At 41.8% G+C, this 14,589-nt stretch overlaps 1 protein-coding gene and 1 long non-coding RNA gene across 2 annotated transcripts in view; one reads left to right on the top strand and one right to left on the bottom strand.

Moving 5' to 3' along the window:
• LOC129866729 (terminal nucleotidyltransferase 4B-like) overlaps window positions 1–2,554 on the bottom strand; it is a 36,935-nt gene extending 34,381 nt beyond the window's left edge. Inside the window, exon 1 of the mRNA XM_055939564.1 lies at window positions 1,659–2,554. Within this exon, the coding sequence (XP_055795539.1) occupies window positions 1,659–2,239 (581 nt within the window). The 5' untranslated portion in view covers window positions 2,240–2,554. The remainder of the gene's footprint in view (window positions 1–1,658) is intronic.
• Window positions 86–6,720, top strand: LOC129866730 (uncharacterized). Its single transcript, XR_008761518.1, has 2 exons — window positions 86–172; window positions 6,344–6,720. It is a non-coding gene; the product is annotated as an uncharacterized LOC129866730 (long non-coding RNA).
• Window positions 6,721–14,589: the final 7,869 nt, after the last annotated feature.

Raw genomic sequence — 14,589 nt, 5'->3', positions numbered from 1 at the left:
TGGCCTCCCCAATATTCTACGCCTTGCAAGTGTCCAGTCTCCCGTGGGCCGCGGAGTTGAGCTTTTACATCCGTCCGTTGGATTGGGACAGATCAACGTCGCCCGACTCAGCAACAGCTTTGCTATAGGGGGAATTTAAAACTGAGATTCGATTTGCCTGGGTTACAGAAAGGTAGGTGTACTTAGAAATCAGGTTATCCTTTTTCACAGCTGAGCTAACAGACAGAGGATCTCTTCCCTAAGCTGCTTGATGGTGGTGCATATAGGGCAGCACTCAAAATTGGCTAGGATTCTCCTCTATTCAATACTGGCCATGTAATTCTGACAGTTTTTAAAAATATATATATATTAGAACAGCCTAACTGACCAACTCAGTGGCATTGTGGTTAGAGTGTCTGCCCTGAGATTGGAAGGTCGTGAGTCAGACTGTAAAAATGGGACATGACACATCTCAGTTTAGCTCTCAGCATTAAGGAGAACGATTGGGGGTAACATCACATTGTAAAAAAATAATAAAAATCTGTCATTCAAACTGGACCTTGAAAAGCTGACTGGTGTGTTTGAGCAGGGTTGGATAGTAGCTCTCCAAATGGAGGGTTGACAGCCCACATGGTTTTGAATCAGTTGCCCATCAGTGTAGTATTTTCATTTGTGGGGGGTTAAGTGCCTTGGGCAAGGCCACAACAGCAGGAGACAAGTGACTTGAGCTGTCAGACAAGTAAAGAATCAGTCCTACTTGCCCAAAGACTAAAAAAAAGTGAATGTCAAGCCCTGGATAATGTCAGTGTTGCATTGATTGGTTAGTAGCTGGGAACATGCGCGGTCTGATACTTGTGAGATTTCTTTATGACAGTTTGCAAGTGGAACAGAATTGTTTGGTAAGCTACTCATAGGTGTGCTGCGAGCTACTGGTACTGTTGGAGACCCCTGCACTAGGCTATTAATACAGCAGAGGAGATAAGATTCAAATGAAAAGGTTGGTTAAAGTTCTACATGTACAGGTCTCAGATCAGTCGTGGGGTTAACTGAAAAGCTCATAGAATGGGCCCTTAGCCATTTTAATAGTTTCGGAGAGGACAGCGATGAAATATTCATAATTCAAGGTGCCCATACTATTATAAAATCATAAATGGAAAATTGAGGAATGCACGCTTCTCATTGAAAAGCACATGTACCACGAACTTCTCAGTATGTCAAGTAGGAAGGAGTTTGTAGAGTCTGAACCAGATGAGTCATTGGAATGTAACAGAGCTGAGCTAGCCTTGTGTGGTGCGGGTTCAGATCTACCTGGTCATGTTCTGAGGAAGGAAACCAAACGGAGGATAATAATAGTGGTCTAGCCCAATGGGGACCCCTACTCTTTCAACTCACATGATCCCAAATGTGTGTTTGCATGAGTCTTATGATAAGACTTCACATATTCTAAACAACTGCTGCTGAATAGTACATATGATGTTCAGTGAAAGTCATCTTTGTCACTGACGAGCTAGAAAAGACAGGCAATGTGTGATCATTCTGTGTGAGAAATCTCATGTAGATCAACGTATTGGCAACACACACCAATGTCCCTCCCTGTGTTCTGTAATACATTGACATCCTGCCAGTTCAAACATGACACGTGTGTGTAGAGGTCTGCTGCCCCAGGCATCCTTCCTTACCCCAAAATCCCTGCAGAGTAGTTCCTGGTTTTCCAAGGCGTGCCTGTGTAACCAACTCCACGGCACCCAGCGTCGTCCACTGCAGAGTTACTGCCAATACTCAATAAACTGCGGTTAAATCCGAAAGTGCTCGCTCGGTTGTCTCTTCTCCGTCTGTTCCCAAGTCCACATTCTCTCTCTCGTTCTCTCCAGCTACCGAACGCAGTGCCACCCACAACCCAAGGTCCACTACTACCCCTCCCCGCAGGATGTTGGTTGATATTTGCTTCCAATAAGTCGAATTTATGTTCTATTTCATTATCGCCTTTTGGATTGATCGTCCCTTGCATCCTCGTCTCACTGCTGCTCGTGACAGCGTCGGGGACTCCGTTCTGAATCACGTTTCCCGTGCCACAGTTCACGGATACCGTTGTACTAGGGCTCGTCTTGGTGGTGGGCGTGTTCCACACAGCAGAGCCGTGGTTGTTATGATTACTCAAACTCAAATTGCCCAGACCTTGTGTCGTTTCCCAAATATTCATCCACGCGCTATTGGCAGGGCCGAGCTGTTCTGGCTGGAACCAGGCGATTCTTGGATCCATGGAGTGGAGCACACGGGCGACGCAGCCGTGCACGACACGCTCGCTGCTGGCTAGGTGTGCGTAAGCTAGCTAACGATGCAGGAGGGTTGACAACTTCTACCGTACAGTTTATGCAAATCCAATCATGTAGATGTAAACAACCGTATGTATTAACGACACTAAATTCATTTGTGATAATACATTATCTAGACGTCGAATACTTACTAAGAACAAAACGTGACAGGCTATGTGCAGTTTTCTCCAGCGACTCCGTCAATGGCGGAGCTGATAACATTGCGCAAACTCCACTCTCGGGACAGTAGACTGGAGGTGGGCGGAGAGGGGTGTTTCCGAAGTCACCGAGCTTGACAAATTATATCACTCTGGCTGCTGGGAAACAATACATCTACTTAAAATATGAACAAAATAGACATACATTTATGTTTAATCGTATATTTGACGTTATTGAATATTTCCACAACTATTTATTGCTATCTGTTTTGGCTGTGCCAATAATGGCAATAACCATTTAATTTCTCCACTACTTGGAGTAGTTACCAAGCTTTAAAGCCATATTCGGACGGGATTCGTTTTACTGGGGTAACGTAATTATGTGCACAATCACAAAACAGTACATCTGTAATTTTAGTGCCGTTCGAATCTGCCATGTCAGTAATTTTTACATGGTAGAAGAGTAACAATTCCAGACAGAATAACCTGCTGTTTTTTTGGCAAACTCCAAAGTCCTCTGATAATACTAGTCCCGTGCGAATCGACATCCCTGAGAAATGTCTGAGTTTGACAGGTGTTGCTCGCAGTTTGAGTAAGAAAACAGTAACTGATTCGATAAATTAAACGAAGTGCTGCATATAGTCTATATATGAAGGGCCTATAGTACATGTATCAACTTTCACAGTGAATGCTTGTGTAAATACGTTTTGTGCGAATGATTTGAACATTGCCAAATGCATCATAAACAAATATTGCGTCTATTTAATGCAACCCTTGCTGTTAATAGATCGCAAACCAGCATACAACTGAGCTAATGGTTTGGAAATGATGTTCGCTATCTCATCCATAGCCTAAAAATGCATATCAAGTGCAAGTGCGCTGTTTGGCTCACATCTGAAGGCTGATGGAACCTCCAGGCTTCAGACAGAACTGTCAGTTTATTGAAAAAAAGAGAAAGAATTAGAGGTGGCAGTTTGGAAAAAAATTGTCCCGTCCGAATCGTGCTATAACGGATAACGGACATTCCTGAGTTATAATTACATAACCAAAATGATTTAGTAATACTAGTCCCGTGCGAATAGGGCTTTAGACACAGATCAGATTACCTCCAGAAATCATAACCTTCACCGTGTGGTAGTAACATGCAAAATTATTTTAGATCAGTATCTATAGTGGTAACTTCCTCTCCAATGTGAGAGCTGCAAAGATAAATCTTCGATCGATTGGTAGAGTCTGAATTTATATATAAATATATATATATATATATATATATATATATATATATATATATATATTAAAGTGGAAATGAGCGAGAATTGGGTCCGTCCGTCACACTATGGTATCAACGCAAATGTGAAGGTAGGCATAGTGATTGAGGCCAAAAGGTTGATCTGTAGAAAATAGGAAGAAGTGTAAGTTTATCAGTGTTACTGAGGTTTGAGAAGGTGTTGCCTGAAAATGGGGGCGACATGTAGCCTAGTGCGTTGGGCCTATAACCGAAAGGTTGCTGGATCGAATCCCTGAGCCGACAAGGTAAAAATCTGTCGTTCTGCCCCTTGCCCCCGTCATTGTAAAGAATGTGTTCCTAACTGACTTGCCTAGTTAAATAACAACCCTCATCGAATATTAAAAACAATATACAATAATGAGAAGTATCCACCAATCCAAAGAAAGGATAGGCGGGACCTAGACAGCACACTTGCTCCTCACAGAGTAGGCGTTCCCTAACGGAAATATGAAAATATATGCTAGAACGCCCAATAGGATCACGCTAGCTCGTGCTGGGCTCTGCCCACCTCCTTAATTGTTTTGCCCACTATGACTAATTTCTTCAAATTTGAAACGACGGGCTGTGGTCTATCTTGGTTTAGTTATAAAGATCTTAGGGGAAGTAGTGGGAGTGTTGAACGTAATATGGGTGCGTTCTGCAATAGTTAGACGGTTTTGATTGAGCTTCTTTTTTTTCTTCCGTTTCTTACCACGCACCTACCATAAATTGAGCTACGGTACCGCGACAGTTTGGACTTAAGTTTTTGAGTCCTATTTCACTTAGTTTTACACAAATAATTGTACATTTTCAGTTATAAAACTGGCAATTTTTTATTAAAACTATTGATAGGTGTACTGTTGCTTCATGTGTTTTATGCGTGTGCTTACCGTGACTGTCACCCTGATATTAGCTACTTCCCATGCCTTTGCCAGACAGTAGGGCTTGTCAAGCAGGAGCGAAGGGCACTGTGTCCCGGTTTTGTTGCAGTGTTTTTGCTGTTCGTGCACTCCTCATTGATAGTAGACTGTATTTATGTACAGTACCAGTCAAAAGTTTGGACATACCTACTCACTCATTTATTTTTAGTATTTTCTACATTGTATAATAATAGTGAATACATCAAAACTATGCAATAACACATATGGAATCATGTAGTAACCAAAAAGGTGTTTAACAAATCGAAAAATATTTTATGTTCTTCAAAGTAGCCACCCTTTGCCTTGATGACAGCTTTGCACACTCTTGGCATTCTCTCAACCAGCTTCATGAGGAAATCACCAGGAATGCATTTCCATTAACAGGTGTGCCTTAAAAGTAAATTTGTGGAATTTATATCCTTCTTAATGCATTTGAGCCAATCAGTTGTGTAGTGACAAGATAAAGGGTGGTATACAGAAGATAGCCCTACTTTAACCTTTTCATATGTGAGTTCCAAATATCTTTAACGGTCACCCCAGCGTGAGTTGTTTTATGCACGTGATGTCAGAATGCAATCACTGTTCCAAACTGTGATTATTACGCAACAGGACAGTTAACACGCGCTGCCTGTTAATTATCTATAAGCTGTGTTTCAACTTGTCAATTTCAAAATATTTTCTAACCAGTTGTATTTTCTAACAACAGTTTGAATTAAGGTGTGTTCCGCCTCCCTATTAATTCACATAGAAGTAGCCCATTTCAGTGTTATGGACAATTTATGTTTGAGGCTTTTACTGAGCAGGACAAACTTCTTTCTTCGATGAGAGCCCACGTACTTCACCAATGTTTGCGCAGGTCAAGTCTGCAGACATTTGCACAGTCTTGCACAAATTGGAAAATGTTCTGGCTGGCGCTCACATTGCCCTCCTTGTTGTTTTCCTTACAAATAATAACTTTGGATACGTGTGCGTTCCTATCACAGTAAGTTCCTTATTTTCTGTATATCATGTTGTCATTTCTACTGTAGGCGCATACAGTATATACACTGCTCAAAAAAATAAAGGGAACACTTAAACAACACAATGTAACTCCAAGTCAATCACACTTCTGTGAAATCAAACTGTCCACTTAGGAAGCAACACTGATTGACAATAAATTTTACATGCTGTTGTGCAAATGGAATAGACAAAAGGTGGAAATTATAGGCAATTAGCAAGACACCCCCAAAAAAGGAGTGATTCTGCAGGTGGTGACCACAGACCAATTCTCAGTTCCTATGCTTCCTGGCTGATGTTTTGGTCACTTTTGAATGCTGGCGGTGCTCTCACTCTAGTGGTAGCATGAGACGGAGTCTACAACCCACACAAGTAGCTCAGGTAGTGCAGTTCATCCAGGATGGCACATCAATGCGAGCTGTGGCAAAAAGGTTTGCTGTGTCTGTCAGCGTAGGGTCCAGAGCATGGAGGCGCTACCAGGAGACAGGCCAGTACATCAGGAGACGTGGAGGAGGCCGTAGGAGGGCAACAACCCAGCAGCAGGACCGCTACCTCCGCCTTTGTGCAAGGAGGTGCACTGCCAGCGCCCTGCAAAATGACCTCCAGCAGGCCACAAATATTTAACTGTACTAGAATGCTTAAAATGTTAAATATCGGTTATCGGTATCGTTTTTTTGCCAAAAATGCTTACTTTTGTATCTGTGTCTGCAGGTATACAGACAAGGAGGCATATACCTACACCTCTGATGAATATAACAGGAAACCTGCTCGATCACCATTCGCTGCAAAATCATTCAGACTATGGATACGGAGAACATCAACATGCCAGAGGATATACCCATTGGACTTGGGGCTCTGCTGGGAGTTTACCTCATATTTAGATTTTTTTTATTCTGCTTTGCTACTAAAATCATAACAAACACTGAGAACTAAAATATTGTGTTGTTATTAGTATGCATATTATTATGCATAATAATAACTGGGCTGGTGGGGTATTTAAAAAATTACTCCAAAATGTTCTTCAAAAGGTTCTTTGAGGATCCATTATAAAGGGTTCTTTGAAGAAAATATTAAAGCTGCATTATGTATTACTGTGTCCAATTGATTCTGGTTGGTTGTAATGTTTTTGAAAACTTTCGCTAAACAACTTTCTTTTGCTGATGTCCGATCCTGTCGGAAACTTTCATAATATATCAATCCTCTTGGGACACATCACCAATTTACATTGGCTGCAGTATTCCGAACTTTACTAGCTAGTCATGCAATAAACATTTAGGATAATTCCCCTTAAATGAATTCCCTTTAAGTGACACCAAATGCTGGTGACTGTAGAATTCCAATCTCCATTTTCTCCCTGAAGGTTGCGTAAGTTGGGTGTATTGGCAGCCTTAAAACAATGCTGCATGTATTTGCTTCCGGGAAGATCCTGGCAGCCTCAGTCTCTTGTTTGTGTAAGAACTGTGGCTGTGGCTCCACTGGGAATCCCAGCCTAGGAATGGCCAAAGCCCCCGAAGTGAAAATGAGAACCTTCTCCAACGTTAAATGGTATGCGTTCCCCTCTGAAAAAAGAAGGGGGGGGGGGGGGACATTAAAGTCCATAAGTAACACTTATTGGAGAACACGGTACTCTAAGTGAAAGTAGTTTGGGATTTAATTAATCTATTACGTTCTTAGGGGGCCCATGAAAGGACAAGGCTATAAAATGCTGTCCCACAGCTTTGAGAGTGATTAGGTGATACATTTTATTGACGTGGGCCGTTAATGATCATGGTTTTGCATCTAACCTTCCACCTCCAGCAGCCATTCCCTCCAGAAACATATGACTCTGCTCTCTATTGCTTTTTGATTGGTACCAGGTGGGGAACGCTCTGCTTTGAGGAGAGAAGCTATGTCTTTGGCCAAAATAGGTTTCTCAGCATAGATGAAAACCTCTCTGAAGATGCTTGAGTGTCTATTCATGTAAGGCAGGAGCCCTAGACACTCCAGACCCTCTTTGAATCTATAAAGTAAAAAAAGTCACATAATGAATTTGCCCTGAACAATTTCACTCAGCTTATGAGATTCCTTAGATATATGGAAACTCACTGCTCAAGAGCATCCCGGAGCCTGCTTTCTAAGTAAAACTTTGTGGCTGACTCCACCAGGGCATCCCTCTCCTCCAATGTACAAATGTATCGCACTGAACCCAACATGACCAGTTGTTCGGAGGCCTCCATGACCGCTTCCTGTGGCTCGTCAACAGTTTGTGCAAACTGGATCTTAGATAGTTCAATAAACAGTGTTTTTGACAAATTAGCAAAACACTAAACTGATTATCACTACCCTTAAAAAGATTGACTGCCAACAAAAGGAAACCAAATCAATGTGGAAAAGTATTCATAAACAACTACAACCCTAATATTTTGTTTTACTGCAAATTAACGGTAACATAACATCCATCACAGTAGTAAGTGACTTACCTTCTCCAACTTCTTTCTCTCTGAAGTCATATTCCACAATTTCTTTCAGTTCTGGCACAGGAGGTTGTAGGCCACACACCTGCCAGTATAGCCTCTATGAACAAAATTGTGGCTCTACACCCCATGTACCATACAGACAGCAATCATGCGGCCCACCTGCTTGTATACGCCATCATAGAGTGCTGTCACACAGAAGACAAACAGTAAATAAAGGACACATTACATAACATACAAAAATCACGTCTTACTCAAGTCCTACATATTGCCATAAACAAACGTGCCTTTGTTGGTGTAAAAGTGTAACTCACCTTGAGAGTTGCAAGAAAGGCATTTTTGCCAATCAGGTCCCTCAAATATTGCAGAGGAATGGATGGCACTCATTAGCAGCCAGAGAAATTCTCTTGAGGGACCACCCTCATCAGCTCATCAGATTGTGCTCTTGGGACCACTAGTCTCTGAGCGGTAGTGACATCTAAAAGGCAAATGTTCATAAAAAAATATGGTTTGAATAAGGGCATACTGCTTACGAATGTAACAACAACAGTGGCAAATGAATCTATAGCACTAAAATATTCTTACCGCCTGCAGCAGTGAAGCGTTGGACTCCTGCTCTAAGAAGACTAACCCTAAATGTAACGGTTACATTTCGTCTTTGTGTTGTCCTGGAACGAGCAGGTCTACTCTGCGACTGCGCATTTCTGAAAATGTCAAACCTATCAAGAAAGTTAATATTATATTATGTGTTACATCAAGGACAAGTTCTTTTCCAGCTTTTCAGAGTGAAAATAAACTTTTGGGGAAAATGCAACTCCTCGGAATAGGCCTTTTTGAATTTGGCAAACTATCAAATACGTTTGGTTTGTTTTTGATCATAAGGACTGCTCACACTGTCCATCACAACAGCGAATAACCATTAAGATCACACACGTCTTACCTGTGGACCATTTATGTAACGCTTATCAATATTTACTTTCTATAAGCTTGAGTGAGAAATACTATTGTACTGATGCGAGGTTACTTCTGTTCTATGTCTATTAATTTAACTATAAGGACACAAGGCTAGACCCAGATGCAGACCCAGGAGGCAGATGGTTAGAGTCCAAGATGTTTATTAACAATCCAAAAGGGGTAGGCAAGAGAATGGTCGTGGACAGGCAAAAGGTCAAAACCAGTTCAGAGTTCCAGAGGTAACGAATGGCAGGCAGGCTCGAGGTCAGGGCAGGCAGAATGGTCAGGCAGGCGGGAATGGAGTCCAGAACAACAGGCAAAGGTCAAAACCGGGAGGACTAGTAAAACAGAATAGAAAAACACGCTGGTTGACTTGAACAAACAAGTCGAACTGGCACAGAGAGACAGGAAACAGGGATAAATACACCAGGGAAAATAAGTGACACTTGGAGGGGGTGGAGACAAGGACAGGTGAAATAGATCAGGGTGTGACAATAACTTATTATAATTAACAATAACACATATGTTAGTATTTGTTAACCTCTGTAATTGTTATTAAGAACAGTACTAATTACACCTACTGTAGGCCAATGTCCAACCATACAAATGTCTTCAACTTAATGCCACCAACAAGTGGATGACGGACCAAATACCATATGCCCATTTGGCTAACCATATGAATAAAAAGGTTTATATTAGACAATTACACAATTCTCTGATTGACGCAAAGTTCAGCTAAAAAGAAAAACATTACTTGGTTAGCTGTAGTCTACGCAGGTTTAACGGTAATGGCTTCACAGTCGTAGGAATTTTTTGTGGATTTTTCTGCAGAACGTTTTTGTGATGTCGGTACTATTGGATTGTTAAGCATTTTTTTTAAATCTAGCTTTTTTTCCTCATGTAACGCTTTCAAAGAGTACAGAAGTGCGCTGGTTATCAAGGGGCAAAGAATTGACACCTTTTTTTTTTTAATTGAGAGACGAGGTTTAAAGTTTTCTTTACTGACCATCATTTTCACTTGTCTGACCGCTTGCATGATGATGAGTTTCTCACACAACTGGCCTATCTGGGTGATGTTTTTTCTCACCTGAATGATCTGAATTTAGGATTACAGGGACTTTCCGCAACTATATTCAATGTGCGGGACAAAATTGAGGCTATGATTAAGAAATTTAAGCTCTTTTCTGTCTGCATTAACAAGGACAACACACAGGTCTTTCCATCATTGTATAATTTTTTGTGTGCAAATGAACTAAATTAACTAAACGACACAAACAACTGGATTCGTTATCCATGTCATGCCGTGCCTCCAGTTCACTTACCGATATCTGAACAAGAGAGCCTGATCGAAATTGCAACAAGCGGTTCTGTGAAAATTGAATTTAATCAAAACTACTACAAGATTTCTGGATAGGGCAGCGCTCAGAGTTTCTTGCCTTGGCAAACCGAGCTGTTAAGACACTGATGCCCTTTGTAACAACGTACCTATGTGAGAGTGGATTTTCGGCCCTCACAAGCACGAAAACTAAGTACAGGCACAGACTGTGTGGAAAATGACTTAAGACTGAGACTGTCTCCAATACAACCCATCATTGCATAGTTACAGTTGAAGTCGGAAGTTTATATACACTTAGGTTGGAGTCATTAAAACTTGTTTTTCAACCACTCCACAAATTTCTTGTTAACAAACTTTCCAAGTTTTGGAAAGTCAGTTAGGACATCTACTTTGTGCATGACAGAAGTAATTTTTCCAACAATTGTTTACAGACCGATTATTTTACTTATAATTTACTGTATCACAATTCCAGTGGGTCAGAAGTTTACATACACTAAGTTGACTGTGCCTTTAAACAGCTTTGAAAATTCCAGAAAATTATGTCATGGCTTTAGAAGCTTCTGATAGGCTAATTGACACCATTTGAGTCAATTGGAGATGTACCTGTGGATGTATTTCAAGGCCTACCGTCAAACTCAGTGCCTCTTTGCTTGACATAATGGGAAAATCAAAAGAAATCAGCCAAGACCCCAGAAAAAAAATTGGAGACCTCCACAAGTCTGGTTCATCCTTGGGAGCAATTTCCAAATGCCTGAAGGTACCACGTTCATCTGTATAAACAATAGTACGCAAGTATAAACACTATGGGACCAAGCAGCCATTATACCGCTCAGGAAGGAGACGCGTTCTGTCTCCTAGAGATGAACGTACTTTGGTGCGAAAAGTGCAAATCAATCCCAGAACAACAGCAAAGGACCTTGTGAAGATGCTGGAGGAAACAGGTACAAAAGTATCTATATCCACGGTAAAACGAGTCTTATATCGACATAACCTGAAAGGCCGCTCAGCAAGGAAGAAGCCACTGCTCCAAAACCGCCATTAAAAAGCCAGAATACGCTTTGCAACTGCCCATGGGGACAAAGATCGTACTTTTTGGAGAGATGTTTTCTGGTCTGATGAAACAAAAATAGAACTGTTTGGCCATAATGACCATCGTCATGTTTGGAGGAAAAGGAGAGAGGCTTGGAAGCCGAAGAACACCATCCCAACCGTGAAGCACGGGGGTAGCAGCATCATGTTGTGGGAGTGCTTTGCTGCAGGAGGGACTGGTGCACTTCACAAAATAGATGGCATCATGAGGTAGGAAAAGGATGTGGATATATTGAAGCAACATCTCAAGACATAAGTCAGGAAGTTAAAGCTTGGTCACAAATGGGTCTTCCAAATGGACAATGACCCCAAGCATACTTACAAAGTTGTGGCAAAATGGCTTAAGGACAACAAGGTCAAGGTATTGGAGTAGCCATCACAAAGCCCTGACCTCAATCCTGTAGAAAATGTGTGGGCAGAACTGAAAAAGCGTGTGCGAGCAAGGAGGCCTACAAACCTGACTCAGTTACACCAGCTCTGTCAGGAGGAATGAGCCAAAAGTCACCCAACTTATTGTGGGAAGCTTGTGGAAGGCTACCCGAAACGTTTGACCCAAGTTAAACAATTTACAGGCAATGCCACCAAATATTAATTGAGTGCATGTAAACTTCTGACCCACTGGTTATGTGATAAAAAAAATAAAAGCTGAAATACATCATTCTCTGTCACGTTCCTGACCTGTTTTCCCTTGTTTTGTATTTATTTAGCATGGTCAGGGCGTGAGTTGGGGTGGGTTGTCTATGTGTGTTTTTCTATGTTGGTATTTTGTGTTCGGCCTGGTATGATTCTCAATCAGAGGCAACTGTCAATCGGGATTAAATGTCAGGAATTGTGAAACTGAGTTTAAATGTATTTGGCTAAGGTGTATGTAAACTTCCCGACCTCAACTGTATGTTCATCCTTTCAAACACACACGTCTCATGAACCTGTGGTGAGTTATTCACAATTTTTGATGAACAAATAAGGTTTTATATGTAATAAAGAGCAACATGATTTATTATTATTTGTGCCTTGGTCCTATAAGAGCACTTTGTCACTTCCCACGAGCCGGGTTGTGACAAAAACTCACTCATTCTTATGTTTAATAAATGTATCCTATAGTGTGTGTGTGGCAGGCTTACAATGATGGCAAAAAACAACATTTGCGAGTGCGCTGACCCTGGTGCTAGAAGGGGTACGTTGCTGGAGGTTGAATGTTTGAAGGGGAACCACTGATCTAGACCATGATTCGTTTGAAGTAGTGTTTTTAAAACTTGCCTGTCGTAAATGTGCAGAGTTGAAGCTATCATACTGTAACAACCCAGCTTGATGGGGAGACACATTGTGCTACTGCTACAGTAAGTAACCTGACTGATGGAGCTGAAAGTCACCTGAACTTAAGGAGAACACTGTCCCCTCCAGTTGCAGGTTAAACACACACCATAGGGTTAAATAGGACCTAGACAACATTTACCTTGTTAGAAATATATTGGATGAGATATTCACCTCTTGGCACACCACTCTTCCCTGCAGGTCCTACTCTTCCTCGGCTGATAGTATCACACTCTTTCTTCATTTCATTTGAATAGCACTGGGGTTCCCATAATTTGACTGCTGGAGGGGCCCTTGGAAGACACCTGAAAAGACAATCACTCAAATAAATCTGCCAAAAGACAGCATATTGATGATAATGTGTTAATCACTCATACAGCTCTTTAAAAATGCAGAGGGAAACAATTATTGTTAAATGATGAAAGAGTCAAGTTAGGTGGCCAGGCTTCGTGACTGTATAACACATGAGTGTTAAACCTGTATTCTCCGATAGAGAGGGACATGTAACCGCCCGCTTACTGAACCTGGCCTTCGTAGCGCCATGCAACGAGGATGGCGAGGAAGGCGAGGGTGGCAGCTAAAATTCCAATAGTGATCTCTTCTTCTTTAGATAAACCCCCAGCTCTGTTTGCCTAGGCAAGAAACTCTGAGCGCAGCCTTATCCAGAAATCTTGCAGTGGCTTCTGATTACGTTACATTTTCACACAACCGCTTGTTACAATGTCAATGAGGCTCTCTTGTTCAGATATTGGTAAGTGGACTGGTGTAATGCCCGGGGTGTAGTGGAGGAAGAAGTCAGACGCAGGAGACAGAGAGTTCAGAGTACTACTTCTTTATTCACCACACAGGTGAAAACGACGCCACTCAAAACAAATGCCCCAAAACACAGGGGAACTAAACAGTCCCGAAAATAACTCACGTACACGAACAACCGTGACTTACAGGCGTGTACACGAGTACACATAAAACAATCCCGCACACCCAGCATAATAATAATAAAGCCCAACTAATTAACCTAACTAAAAACAGGTGTAACTAATAAACAGACAAGGAGGGGGAGGAAAAGATCAGTGGCAGCTAGTAGGCCGGTGACGACGACCGCCGAGTGCCACCCGAACAGGAAGGAGAGCCACCTTCGGTAGGAGTCGTGACAACTGGAGGCAGGGCATGAAAGGGATAACGAATCCAGTTGTTTGTGTTGTCCGTTTCTAGAAAGTACCTGTGTAATTACGCACCCAGCTCACTCAGGTGATTCGCTATTGTCACGTTCCTGACCTATTTATGTTAGTTTGTTATGTGTGTTAGTTGGTCAGGACGTGAGGTTGGGTGGGCATTCTATGTTTTCTGTTTCTGTGTTGGTTTTGGGTTGCCTGGTATGGCTCTTAATTAGAGGCAGGTGTTTGGCGTTCCTCTAATTAAGAGTCATATTTAGGTAGGCTTTGTCACAGTGTTCGTTGTGGGTGATTGTCTTCCGTGTCTGTGTAATTGTTTGCACCATACGGGACTGTTACGGTTTGTTCGGTTTGTGTAGTCTAATTGTCCTATTCGTGCGTTCTTCTTGTTTTATGTAAGTTCGTCGTATAGGTCTGTCTACACCGTTTGTTATTTTTGTTAGTTTATACAAGTTTGTGTCTTTGTTAAATAAATATGTGTTCAAACTTCGCTGCGCCTTGGTTCCCTCAATACTCCTCCTCGTCCGAAGATGAAGAGGAGGAGGAATGTCGTTACAGAATCACCCACCAAATCTCCAGAACCAAGCAGCGGAGTACACGGAGTAAGGGACAGGAAAGGAAAGAGGAATGGACTTGGGACGA

This window comes from Salvelinus fontinalis, chromosome 12 (genome assembly GCF_029448725.1).
Source record: "Salvelinus fontinalis isolate EN_2023a chromosome 12, ASM2944872v1, whole genome shotgun sequence".
Classification (NCBI taxonomy): domain Eukaryota; kingdom Metazoa; phylum Chordata; class Actinopteri; order Salmoniformes; family Salmonidae; genus Salvelinus; species Salvelinus fontinalis.
This window is presented reverse-complemented; position numbering and strand designations above follow the sequence as displayed.